At 36.0% G+C, this 14,250-nt stretch overlaps 1 protein-coding gene across 5 annotated transcripts in view; it reads right to left on the bottom strand.

The window, feature by feature from the left end:
- Positions 1-14,250, bottom strand: part of LRBA (LPS responsive beige-like anchor protein) — a 373,617-nt gene that overhangs the window by 304,226 nt on the left and 55,141 nt on the right. For all 5 annotated transcript variants that reach the window (XM_064416678.1, XM_064416675.1, XM_064416676.1 and 2 more), the window contains exons 17-22: positions 13,434-13,531; positions 11,133-11,225; positions 10,230-10,338; positions 9,609-9,690; positions 7,859-7,982; positions 7,417-7,609 (exon numbers count right to left, since the gene is read on the bottom strand). In XM_064416678.1, coding sequence (XP_064272748.1) covers positions 7,417-7,609; positions 7,859-7,982; positions 9,609-9,690; positions 10,230-10,338; positions 11,133-11,225; positions 13,434-13,531 — 699 coding nt within the window. The remainder of the gene's footprint in view (positions 1-7,416; positions 7,610-7,858; positions 7,983-9,608; positions 9,691-10,229; positions 10,339-11,132; positions 11,226-13,433; positions 13,532-14,250) is intronic.

Raw genomic sequence — 14,250 nt, 5'->3', positions numbered from 1 at the left:
CAGTTAGCACAACCCATGACCTACTCTCTCACTAGAATGCTTTTTTCTAATGAGCTCCCAAGCCCTGTCCCCTTAACAAAAACCTATTGCAGCTTCCTATTTTTCCTTACTAGTCAAATTGATCACCTGGTTCACAGCCTTAAATCAACTTTGCTTGAAAATAAGTCAAAATCTGTTCTCCATAAGTCAGGATTGTAAGTTTGCTTTTTACTCTTCTCCCTCCCCTGAGAATCCTGAACTCCACCATCTCATGGTCACTGCAGCCAAGGCTGTCTCTGACCTCCACATGTCCAACCATGTTGGAATTTAGGGTATAGGGAATATGGTATGGCCAACGTTTAAAAACACCATGTGTGGTACAGGGATGCAATACCATTTCACAACTAATTTCATCTGAAACCTGGAACAGACAATGCTTTGGAAGACAACAAAGAGCAATACTGAAAATGAAACTGTGCACTGAGGGATTTTTAATTGCTACTAAAAAGAAACAGAAACAAAGACCAGCAAGAAGGTCAATAATGACAATTTGTCGTCACAGACGGGTAATGTAAACTTATGAGCAAATAAATCCAAGCAAATTCTGATAAGAATCTACACTGATTTCAGAACAATGCAAGAAACTGTAAGGAGAGAAACACCGGTGAAGAAAATTAGGCATCAGGGAACTAAAGGAAAACATCACTCCCCAAAAAAATCTAAAATCCACTCAACAAGGATAGTAATTTCTACTTTGACCATAAATATCAACAAGAATTCATGTAACAATGTATTAAATACTGTCCTTTAAATAAAACTCAAATTAAAATACCACGGCACAGAATTAGAGAGCCCACGTGAAACAGTATTTTTCTAACATCCATTTTGAGTCTGGGGGTTTCTTATATAACAAAAGGATATAAATTTCAGAAATTCTGCTTTGTAAAATCCAACTTTTCAACAAGGCTGTATAAACACTTCTGATCACTATATCAATCTGTAATTTGGTTTGACAGGAAACCAAGAAATTCTGGTACTACAAAAGAGGCACTAGACAATTCTTCCCCCACAACTTCTATTGCATGATGTGGCATTTATGAAGGACACAAGTACACAAAACCAAACTATACATACAAAACAAAACACCTAAGGTTAACAAAATCAGTACCAACAAAAATGCAAAATGAAGTAGAAATTACGATTACTAAAAGCAAGTGCACAGAGTACATAAAGATATTAAAGATTAAACATTAGGATGTGCAAGCATGCAACAATTTACAAGACAACTTCAAGAACCTTAAATGTACATAAGTAATTTTTTATTTTCCTTAAGGCATTTGCAACTGTAAAGCTGATAATACAAAATTAATTACCAGAAATTGTTCTAAATTAGTGAGCTAAAAGGCCAATCATTAATCTTCACCATCATTTGATGGTTAATCCATAGCTGTCTGCAATGCTTGGAATGCATCTCTACGCACCACCAGTTGAAGACACTTGTGAGCTAATAACAGCAACATTTGCCTCTGCCATTAATTTTAGCTTAATTTGACATCTAACATTTACTAATTGCCAAGGAGAAAAATTAGCATACAGCTATGAGAAAGGGTAAGATGATTGACATTTGCATTAAAGAACTTAGAGAAAATATTTTAACTATACAATAAGATTTTTTTTGCCTTTTTTCTTCCATTTTCAGGTGGGCAATTTTAGAGAGTAGAGAGAAGAAAGGAATATCTTGCCAGACAGGTCAGATAATTCCTGATATAGTCTGCTCAGTGCAAACCAGCTCCTGTGCTGGTTTAAATAAACTCTTCATAATAAATGAATAAACTCTTCATAATTCCGAAAAGCATCACAACTTTTTGAATCTTAACTAGGATTTTATTGACCTGCCTTTTCCACTTCTCCTCTAATAACACTAACTGTTTCAAAAGTGTCTCTCCAAACACAAACAGGCCTGTTTACACAGGAGACACCACTATCAGAGATATCAAAACTAATCAACTCAGCACAGCAAAAGATTCAAAGGTACTGTGTGCACCATGCACTGAGTTACAGTCTGTAACCCACTGACTTAAGTCTGGGCTATTTCTGAGTGAGTCACAGATGAAAGCTAAGCAAGGCAAGTTAAAAGATACTTTGCAGGATAAGAGGTTTCTAAAGGAGGAGACTAAACTTCCACCAGAAACACATTCAATGATGTACAAGGTGGGGGGAAACCACTGTTCCAAGACAGTTTCATGTTCCTGTATCTTGCATTTTCACCTAAGTAGCAAGCGTTCTGCCTTTTTTTTTTTACTTATCTTGAGAAAAAAAATAATTTCTAGAATAAAAAAGCAAGTACTAGTCAATATAATTCATAAAAGTCTGCTTTTCTGAGGGAGAATTTTATGTATGTCAACAGCATTTTACTTCAAATCAAGTCAAGGTATAGCTTACTGTTACATGATCATACAACAATAAATTCAAACTGCATACCAAATGTGTATTAGCCCATTTTCACTAAGGAAATTATTGCTTTTAATGAGTTTAAATTGCAAGACATGAGCACACACAATCATCTCAAGGTATGTATTTTTTCACTATCTCAATCCCTGCCACCATTCCTACAGTTCAAGGGACTGTCAAACCCTATCTCGTACATATTTGATATTTAGCTATTAACAAAAATATTCTGTAACTAAATTCAGCATTTATCACCCCATTGCTGCAATGCCCAGCAACAGGTTTTATGCACTCCTCACTTCTGCCATCCTTTTCCAGTATCTCCATATATTTTGTTGGCAGCCCTACAGCAAAGACTCCACATCCATCATTTCAAAGAATGGCCAGGAGACCTAATTCAGGCCCCACATTGTGAACAGAGGTAGCTGCACTTATGGAGGAGGATTGCTTCAAACTGCAGCAACAGCAAAGAAAGCCACTAACAATTCTTGAGGCTGCAGATACACGTCCCATCTTCCATGATTTTTTATACCAAGTCATAGAGATGAGAATCCTCTCCCCTCAAGTCTTCTTTACTTAGGAAGACTACTTCAGAGCTACTTGCCTCTTCATACACCAGATCTCTTTGCTGCTAATGCTTTTGTAATTCTTCATTTTGAGAGCCCTGGCACTTAGTAGCAAATCTCTATTACACTCTTCTTTTAAGGCTTCTCTGCAGCCCTATAAATTCTCAGTTTACCTTGCTCCCTTCTAATCTATCCCCAATTCTTTGTTAGCATCCTGCAGCTTTATTCATGACATTGCACTCCCTCAAACCAAGTGAATAATGAGATGGAGGAGCTCCCCATACACACTGCATGTGTAAGAGCCCATCACTGGCACACATCTCTGCCTGCTGAACAATGAAAATACTTTCTTCTCCCGCTGGCCAATGGTTAGAAAAGCCTTCCCACACATCCACTACAAAAGAAGCTGTAAAAAGGAAACCCCTCATAAGGGTGAGGGACTGCATCATCACAACACATTTGTGCTGGGGATGCACAGCTCTAAAGGAGGCTGCACATGCCAGTCTCCAACCTCATTCTGCTCTCCATAACTCAGGTGACAAGCTGAGAATCATTTCTATGTAGAATAAGAAATATGTATTAAAAATATCTATTTACACCATTAGAATGAATGTAATATTGAATGACTTCAAGGGTACTCCCAGCTTTGTTTCACTGACATATTGGGTATGGCCGAAGTGACAACTAAAAACCGGCAGTGGTACAATGATCCTCTGGGCCAGGAACCCCTGCTTCCCCTCAGGGCAATGCAAATACACTTTTCAGAGGACTGAAAAACACCTGACGCCTTCAAATTTCCCCGGAGCTGAAGATCTCCACTGTGGGAGACCCTCCTACCTTCACGACAGGGATAAAAACCAGACAAAAGCATCCTAAGCAAATCCTGGATGCCAACAGGATTTGGACTCCAGATTCTAATGGCCTCTTACCCTCTAAAACCACTGGGCCACATTCACTTCTCTGCAAACTAGTTTTTTAATTGCCACCATTTATTAACTTCTCCACCACCAAATCTCCACAGCTTTTGCTAATTTTCCCTCATCAGTGATGAAAATCTGGCAAACATAAATGCTCTGGGTTTTTTTTCCTCCTCCCTTAAATTAAACAAGCAGGGTACAAAAGAATATGCAAATCTACTTAACAGTCACAATATTTATTACAACTGTACTTTAGACTGAAAACTGACAATTAGTTAGAAATACACTGTACTGTAAAGTCCCACTATTAACATTTCAAAATTATACTTCTCATTCACATCAATGAATAAAATTCTTCCACTTAAACAGAAACAGAACTGCATTTACACATATTAACATCTCTGAGTCTTACTCACTTTTAAGTAATAAAATATATTTAAGGGCCTGAAATAAGCAGATGTTAGTCTTGCCAGTTTAGAACATTCAGAGAATTTAGGAGTGTATTGCACTGTGTAAATAATTTTATTATTTTAAAGCTTGGGGAAGCTGAAAGGATAAAAAGGGAAGTTGTCCACCATTCTTTACTTGTTTCCTATTATTAACCCCCGAAACATTGCTCCTTTGTAAAAAATAACAGGACTAGATAGATAAAAATCTAAGGCTGAGTTAACATGGTTGCAATGTTTAAAAAACAGAAGTTCTTGGATGCTTTCATAAATTCAACACTGGCGAGTCAGAACAAACTGGAGCTGTGATTTCATTTTTCCAACAATATTTTCATTGAACTAGAAGCAACAGATTAAACACCTTTGTATACAATGGTTTAATATCTGGAAGGAATAAAAAATAATATGGAAATTAACAAAATACATGAGTAATACTAAGAAATTTGGCTTTTTAAAGGTTGCACACACCTACACACCTTCTAAATCCTGAATGCAAGGGAAGCCAATGCAGTGCAATTATGCTGGAAAAGCCACTGCTGTTTATAAAATGCTGTGCAGCTGTTGGAGGAGAGGGTTACAGTGACAAACAGCTTCCCTGCTACAAAGGTGGCAGGAAATCTATCAAACTGGACAATAAAATTGCAATTGAGTTTCTTTGGCTTTTTATAGCAGCTGCATGTATCTTGATGTGTAGCTCTGCAAAACCTATCCAATTGTGTAACACTGGTCCTTTATGTACTTGTTCTTTATCATAGAATGGTGTTATAAATTAGTGGCACGAATGGCACAGAGGGTTGTAAAAAGGAAAAATAAGCAGTAACCCAATACAATTAGAGAGAAATAGGAAAAACCCAAACTGGTTATTCTTTTAGCAATGTTAAGGAAATATTTTTGTTCCCATAATTCCCACATTACTTTGAAAGCATGCTAGAAATCAAAAACATCTGAGATGCACTTAGCATCAAACAATTTGCCCACTGAATTATGCCTACACCAGGTTATGTGTTAATCTCTATGAATCTCAATGGTGGTAAAACAGGATACAAGACTATTTAAAATAAGTAAAATTAACAGGATTACAAAATCATTATAATTATCTAAGGACATTTTTCAAGCCCTTTTTTTGTGATTTATCCTAATTTATGTTTATGTAATTAACAGGCAGCTCTGAAGAATCATCTAGTTTTATATGGCTAGTTGCATGAATTGTATGTATTACTTGCAAAAAAGTTCAAACGGAAAGTGCTTAATAAAGGTGAAATTTTAAAATCTTGATAATGGCACCATCATTCACATCAATATTGTCAAGTTAGTTTCTGACTGCTTTTGCTGTTTAAACATTGTCATTTAGGCTTCTGGAACTAGTATTAGTACTGATATCCAAACAAACTGAATTCCTTTAGGAGTCGTTCAATATTCCACCACCACACCCTGCCCACTCACACATTTCCAAACTTGCCATCATTCAGCTTCTTCTGAAATGGGCTGGAAGAACAGACAGCTATTATACATTGACCAGAAAGTCAACAAAGTCAGACTTGAGAAAACTTACAGGGAGTTAGTCCTACAACCAAGGACACCTCCCTATCACACCATGCCAGGAACAAAAAATGAGAAACACAGACTGAAGTAGGTCCTCTTCTCATTCACTACAGTATTTCACAAAAACATACAGCTCTTAAAACAGAAATTAATAAACCAGACCAACATTATCTATGCCTATCTATTTTTTGGTCTTTTCTAAAACTGCCGGGTTTTGTTCTTGATATTTGGCCATGGCACCACAACAAAATCTTGGGGTTTTTTTCTCTAGGAACTCTATAGCATTGATTAGCCACATTAAGTCACTGAAAAGAATGACCAAAAATCCATATAACCTTTCTGACACAGATGTTGTTTAAACGAGATTTCTGACATTACATTGTCTTACAAAAGGAGTCTAGGAATAGAACTACAGATTATAAGATAATGTGCTAGCTAATTTCTAAATTCAAGACACCAAAGCTCTGACTAAGAATTAAAAAGGTGGTCTTCCTTTATTCACCTCTCCATCTTTCCCCAGGGACAATTCCCAGCGATTCCCAGCAATTACACACATGCTAAATTATGCCAGTTTTATATAAAAGGACATTAGGGATCTTTACTCTGGTTACAGCCTGCCATTTTACAATTCACCCATGTTCTCTGCATCTTGGGGCAAAGAGAGGAAACTGGTTTTGCCGAGAAAAAAGCATATTAAGAATGGTCCAACACTGAAAATGTGATCTCCGTAAGAGTTAAAATGTGGCCCTGGGCACTTTGCACAGGAATTCCACTTAGCTAAATGACTGTTTAATAAAGTTATTTCAGCCATTTTTATTACAAAGATTCTTACAATTGTCTCCCCATAGCCCAAGAATGCACTATGGGCCTCTGAATGCAATAAACAGAGCTGCAAAATAACAAGGTTCTTGCTGTCTGCAGAGACTCATCTTTTCTAAGAAAAAGATTTTTTTCAAAATGCAAGACCTCAGAAATGCCAACAATTCCTTAGTACCATAAAGTGATCTTTTGCATTCACAGATGTCCTTTTCACACTGCTAAGTTGCACATATTTAGAAATAGATAATTTATAACTTAATTCATTTTAAGTAAAAATTCTGGTAACCAGAATAATTCGAGTCCCATACTGACCTCACTCTTTTGTTTAGAATACGGCAGTATAAAATACCTTCTGTACTACTGTGCCTCATTCACAGAACCACTAATAACTTTTATGATGTAACTCTGGCTGTAACAACAACAAAATTCAGACAGAACAATAACAAAGGGTAATAGTCTCATTCATGCTGAATGGATTTGCACTCTCACCCCATATTCCATGACACTTTAACAACAGAAGCATCTGCCTTAACTTGGATTTCTTTGCTTTTTACTGATTTGTTTTACAGCCTTTTGATGTTACTAAAAGGTATTTTTGGTGATGAATAGCTATGGTGCGCCACCTTGTGTTCCTGCAAAAAGCAAGACCAGCACCAAAATTTAGGAGCAGAAATGCTCCTAAAATTTGATTCATCTCACCTTTGAATGTGTGATTGACAGTGTATCCACCCACACACGCCAGCCACCCCACTCGTATTTGATTGCATGGTACAGCAAAATCCGAAATATGGTGTACACCATCTCAGTTATCTTCTGCTCCTCAGAAGTCTTTGGATTAAAACAACAAAGGGAAAGCATCCACTCCTGCCAGACAGAGCACTGCAACAAACTCCTGCAAAACACATGCATGCTATTGAATCATATTATAAAATACAGCTTAGAAATATATACAACAGCTAAGTCAAGAATCCAATATGCTTTAAAAAATTGCAAGCTTCTCTAACTTTTCATACTGAGGAGTTTGCTAAAGTACAAAATTTGCTGAAACAGCAGTGAAGCTGTATCTGTCCTCATGAAGTCTCCTAGTAAATTAAACTCATTATTTATTTTATATACTTGTGCATAGAGCAAACCATCTTACCTCCTGTTTTCTCTGCTGTTATTAAACAGTTTAATCATATCTGAGAGAAAGGCTCGCCGGACCTCCAGAGCTTCTGGACACTGTGGAGAATTACGGATCAGGATTGCAATAACCTTCAAAATCTCTGTAAAACAGTTCATGAGTAACAAAATATTAGGAGTAAGCACAGCATAAAACACAAGGCCTCTCAACAGTGTTTGCACAAGGAAAGTGACACCACAAAAAAAAGTTTTATACTGAGAAAAAGCACATCTCTATGAGCAGAAGGTTTAAGTAAAACAAATCCCTTCTTCCAATACTTTTCAAACCTAGTAACCCATCAGGGGGATTTGTATGCCTCTAAAGAAAATGTAATTAATTGAATTACCATGTTTAAGCAACACAAATATTACTGCATGACAATTGACAAGCCATCAAAATCTGTCAGAACAATTTTTACGTGAGGTTCACATAAAAAAAAAACCCTTTAGAAAACCAATATATGAGAAAAATGCTCTACCTTATGAGATTTTGCTCTACCTTAACAATACTGAATTTTCAAAGAATGTGACCAACTTCCCATTAAACGTACCAGTTTCTGTTATAAAAAACCTTCCTAATATAAAATTTTATCTCTTATCATCACAATGTTTTCTGTATTTTTAGGAGGTCAAAATTCAGGGTACATCGCACTTTTTGAACCAGAAAGGTGGTGACTTTTCTTGTTACTTTAAAAGAAGTCAACTTTGGAAATGAATTAGGGTGCAATTTGAACACAGTCACTGTGATAGCTGCAGTTCATCTTGTACCACTTCTTTAAAGAGAAATTCCTAATTTAATAACAGTAATGAACTAAAAAAAAGGGATCCTAAAAGTCACTCTTCCTACCAGACGTACATTATTTCAGAATCAGCTCAGTCCCCATATAGTCTATACTGACCACAGCAGAGACTGTCCACTCCAAAAATCTTAGGAGAAAGCAAAAGAAACCTGCTAACATCTCTTGCTTCATACAAATTTACCAGAAGGAAAATGGCATAATGCAACCAGATTACTTTCCTCCATATCTGCTTTGCTTTGTTTTCTCTTCCCTCACTTTCCACCTGAAGTAAACCTACAATTGTGACCTACGTTTAATGACAAAGCAGCTACAAAAGTAAAAAATCTGTCATTTCTCCAGAAAAAAAGTTAACTCCTAAAGCTATCGTAAGTCCATTGTATAATGCACAGAACACATCAATAATGTATATAATTCAGAAAAGGAGATCAGTACTTTCTCTCAGTTCAAAAAACATCTAAAGTTTCATATCAAGGCATTTCCAATAAAGTAAGCTAACCAAAACAGTGAACAGATGCATTTCTCCTATTTTCCACCTAGCATTGTCATACGGAATGTAATTTAAGATGAAATGTGTTTCTATACTTTAGGTAATTTAGTCTGACATCACTAAATAATGCATTTAGAATTTTGCTGAAACCTTAACATGTATTAAATCAAAGTATCCTGTGCGTAAAAGTCTTGAAAAACCATTTCATAATATGACTGCACAGCCAAAAAAGGTGAGTTATGAACTACAGACACATAAGATGTCTTTCAAAAAGCTATAGATGGAACTCCAATTAAATACAAGTGATCTGTATTTTAGAGTGAAAAAAAGTAAAACTGAGATTAGAAGACTGGTAGATATAATTAATAAGCTTGTTCATTTGTGGGATTCTTTTAAAGCAGACTTTTCTTAAGGTAGCACTTAAAAACATTTATCATTCTTACGAGGATTTTGTATCTTCACCGTTGAATCTGGGTCAGGATGTTGTTTATGTATTACTTGAGTGCAAATTTGTTCAGTCAGAATCTAGCAAGAAAGAAGAAGATGCCATATCAATGTACATGAAGACAGTTAATTGAAAAATAGTTGGATGCAGCACAATCACTATGATTCTAATAATCATCCAAAAACTCCCCACTAACTTTCTTGATAATTTATTTCATCTTGTTTCTAAAACTCTATAAGCTACTTTATTAATTTATTTCTCTCTTAAGTGCACACTGTTATTTAAAGTACACTGGAAGATGAATGTGAATCTAACCAAAGCAATTATCCTAAGGCAAGATCATTGCTATAATAAAATTCCACATCTACATGAGCATCTGGCTGAGACATACAGGTTACTCATTATCTAGAATGGTTCATAATGAGCATAACCAAGTTAAGGAGGGGATAAATCCAAAGTAGTGAGCAAAAAAAGGGGGGGCAAAAAAAGCAGCATTCAGCTGCATCACACTAAGGTTTAATGTCATCTGGAACATATCAGCACAAATATGTAAGCAATTTTCTAACAATGTCTTGCAAGTAATTAGAAAGATTGGATCCTAACTACAGTGTATGACTACCTCAAACAGGACATTGTATGTGGTCATGGTGAATAAGCTTGTCTGAAGCATCAGCCTTTCAGCCAACAAAGAGAACAATCCATGTCCAAGCATGACTTCAGCTTTTCTCCTAAAACGGCAGAGAAAGATTAAACAACATGCATTCCATTTGCTTTAGGGGAGAAAAAGTTTAAAACGTGTGCCTTAAGAAACACAAAATCACTGGTAAGATATTTTTCTTGTTGGTTCCTTAAGTCTTCCACTTTTGGTGAAGGAAAAGGGGAAGTGTTGAGATTCTGAAAGGACAAATCATTCCCTGAAGGCAGACACCTTTCTTCCATAAATAAGGCCCATTCACCCATGGGCCCAAAAAAACTGAAACACTGCCTTGGGGATTTCTGTATAAACACTGAGGAAAGCATACCTTTGCCCTCATTTCACTCAAAAATGTAACCATGGACAGCAATCTCAATAGTTATCTACTATCAGTCAACTCAAGGCATGTTAAACCTAGTTCTCAGTAACATGGGGTTCCCTCTCACCAGTCTAATTCTTGCTATTAATTTCACTGGAAAAGGCTCACTTTAAAAAGAAGGAGGCCATACTGCAAGTAACTATTCAATCAGCCTGACAAGGAAGCAATAATGCCTGGACACTAGCTGTCAGCAACAAGCAATTCCACCATATCAAAATCATATTTGTGACAAATAGACTGAGGGGGAGTTGAAGAAGAGTAGCTCCTTTTCAGTGAAGCCTATCTACTGATTAACCTCCACTATAGCTTTTTCTCCTTTACACACAAATGTGTGTATATACACCCAATAATTTATACCCAGAGTAACAAACAGAATGTTTCTGTCACAACCTACCTTTACTCCTTCCTTTCTTGGGAGGTTCACTTTTAAGACCCAAATCAGTACTTACTTTGGAGAAAGATGCTTTAAGAAATATCCCATCACTTTCAGAGCTTGCACCCTGATGCCTTCACTTTGTGATGCTAAAAGCTTGTAGACAACCCTAAGTGGAGAAAACACATTGGTCTTCTGTCAATGTGAAGAATAACAAATGCAGGTTTTTGGTTCTTGTAAACCTCCCATAAAAACTTTGAAGACATCTAAATATATTTATCAGTTACATCCAATTTCTTTCATCACTTTTTAGACAGTCAAGTGCTTAGGGCCACATCACTATCTGATTCTAGTTGGATTCTGATTCTGTGGTTCATAGTATTCAACAGATCTTTAAATCTGTGAAACATGATTCTACTTATCTACAGGGACTACTATGCTCTCTTTGAAAAAATAAAATATTAATTTCCAAATGTTCCATGAAATCATATTGGAACAGAAGGGCACAGTACTTATCCTTTACCATAAATAAGTTAAGATAAAATTTTTGAAGAAATTTGGATCATTTCACTAGGGGGAAGGAAAAAGCCTACCTCATGTAAAGAATTTTGGAGGGCCTTTCCAAAACTATTCCATGTTACAACATGGCATTTCAGATCTGCAAGTTTTAAAGAATTCAATGGACTTTAAGTTTTTAGGCCTTATTTATAAATAACTGAGCACTCGTCAATAGTTAGGTACTTTTATTTTTATATACCCAAAAATAATTCTCAGGACACCTGAACTAAGACAAGAAAAAGAAAAAAATTCGTTCTATACCAGATACCAGAATTAAAGGTAAAATCTAAGGGTGATTAAAAAACAGTTATATATAACAAATAATTTATCCTGGAGAATTCTGCAACCACAGAAACTGTAGAAGGAAGGAAATAAGCACAACTTATGATGCACTGGCCATTCAAGCAATAGAATCCATTTCTCTGCTTTTCTTTACAGAACACTATCAGGGTTTCCTAATTGTATAGGGGAAAAGCATTTCCTTTCTTTTTTTTTTCTTCCTCCCACTAGATTGGTTACTCTAGCATTTTTAATTTTAAGAGAACTCCAAATATTTACAAAGTTTTGGAAAATTATTTTTAAATTTCAAGATTATCATGCCTTAATTGCAAAAAGTAGATGTATCAAGAAGCATACAAACATTCCATTAAGTGACTGGAGACAACACCAGAGCAAGGAGTGTAACAAATGAGACAGGAAAAAAAACTGATTTCTTGCTGTGGACTCACTATTCATGCTGCCGTGCTCATATACTTGTTAACAAAAAAAAAAGCACCTACTGCTAGTTGTTAAATAAAACCAAATGTACTGCACTGGAGACCCAACCTGTCATTCAAATACTTTGGAAGTTTTTATTAGTTTCCCATACGTAACACATTACCATACAAATGAAATGAAATCTGATGAAAATGGGTAAAAAGAAAAATAAAAATCAGTCTAGCACTAAAAGGGGAGAAAACAATTAGAAACATGCCTGAATGCAGTCTCTTGAGAAAGGACAACTGGAAAAAAAATATATAAACAGGGATTAACCAATAGGTGCAACTAAATGTAAGAAGTGAGACTCTGCCTTTGCAGAGTGAGAGAACTACTATTCCCCATATCCTTTTGTGAACTGTTCTTACATTTGTTTGCCTGTACCAATTTTTCCCCCACTACACTCAGGCAGGTTCCTGTTAAATTAGAAAAGTTCAATACCATGACCACCCTCTGAGAGCCACAAGACAAAAAGAGTCACAACTTAACTCCTCGAGGAGATTTTGTACTTGTACAAGTAGAATTTGCTACTTCCCCTACTCTTCTCTCACAATATTGTTAAACACTTTTTTTTCTGTTTGTTGGGAAAAAGATTCCAAACAGTGCATAGCACAAAGTGCTACTTTCAAACAAATAAAAAGTTTTTCTGGAAAAGTCCCACAGGGAAAAAAAAAAAAAGTAAGAAAACTAAGAAGGATCAGAAGACATCTGAATCAATTTTTGTCAGCCTCCTTCCAGTTCTAAGACATCTGTAAGAATGGGGGGCTGAAGTCAGAGCACCAGTAGATGAAGACATCAATGCACAGACTGAAATGGATCACTCCCTGTTTTAAGTGTGACTGACAGCTTGGAAACATTAAAAAAAAAACACCTCATTGATAATAAATCCAACAGCACCTCTTGTCAAAATGAACACCTGGACCCAAAAATCTCCTAAGATGAGGAGTCTATGATTGCAGCACACACACTGATGAGAACCATTCAGATTTCATGGGAATTCTTGCAAGCAACAGTATGGTCAAAACATTGTTTCCTTTTTCCCACTTAGAAAATTCAAACTTACTGTAATCCATTCCTCTGATCAAATGCAGGGATCATAGAACCAGGATGCTCTGACATCAGAGCAACCAGTAACTGCAAGACATCCATTAGATTGTCATCCTGTTGGATAAAAGTTACAAATTTGAATTCACAACACACAGACACTAGAACATTGTTTTGGCTAAAAGAACCACTATAAATATTTTTAAATTATGTGGAGATTAATAATAAACTAAGGGTCAAATCACTTTGGCCAGGATCAAAAGAACTACAGCTGTAAAGGCAAGTGCAGGAGAAAACATTGCAAAAACTGTACTTAATTGTTTAGGGTGAAAAGTGATATATCAGTGTCTGGGATGTAAGGATTTGACAGGCAATGGAAATTTAGACCATGTTACTTCCTTCCACACACGTGCTCCTCTGTTTGCATGTGTATTTCCCAATCCTTTCCTGCACAGGAGCTACAAATAAATGGCTGCACATTTTCTGGGGCACAGGGTGGTGTTTAATGAAAAGTTTCTATTCAGAAATGTCCAAACCATGAGGAAAAAAATACTACCACCTGCCACAGACAATATTTTAAATGGGTAATTCAAGCCGCTTAGTAAATTTTTCCATACTTTTAATTTAAATCACTCTAAGCTACAGTTCATTAATTTGTTTCAAATTCATTGTAACTAAAAATAACCTAAGAAATAACAAATGTAACTGTCTTTTCCCATACTCCGTAGTATTAAAATGAAAGCTTATTTTAAAACAAAAAGAGTCCACAAATAAAACAGTGACCAATACTTTTGAACAAATAACTCTGATTCTTTACTCTAGAGTAATCTGAACAA

Source organism: Passer domesticus, chromosome 4, assembly GCF_036417665.1.
Source record: "Passer domesticus isolate bPasDom1 chromosome 4, bPasDom1.hap1, whole genome shotgun sequence".
In the NCBI taxonomy this organism is placed as follows: Eukaryota; Metazoa; Chordata; class Aves; order Passeriformes; family Passeridae; genus Passer; species Passer domesticus.
The sequence above is the reverse complement of the archived record's forward strand: the minus strand, read 5'-3'. Positions and strand labels throughout refer to the sequence as shown.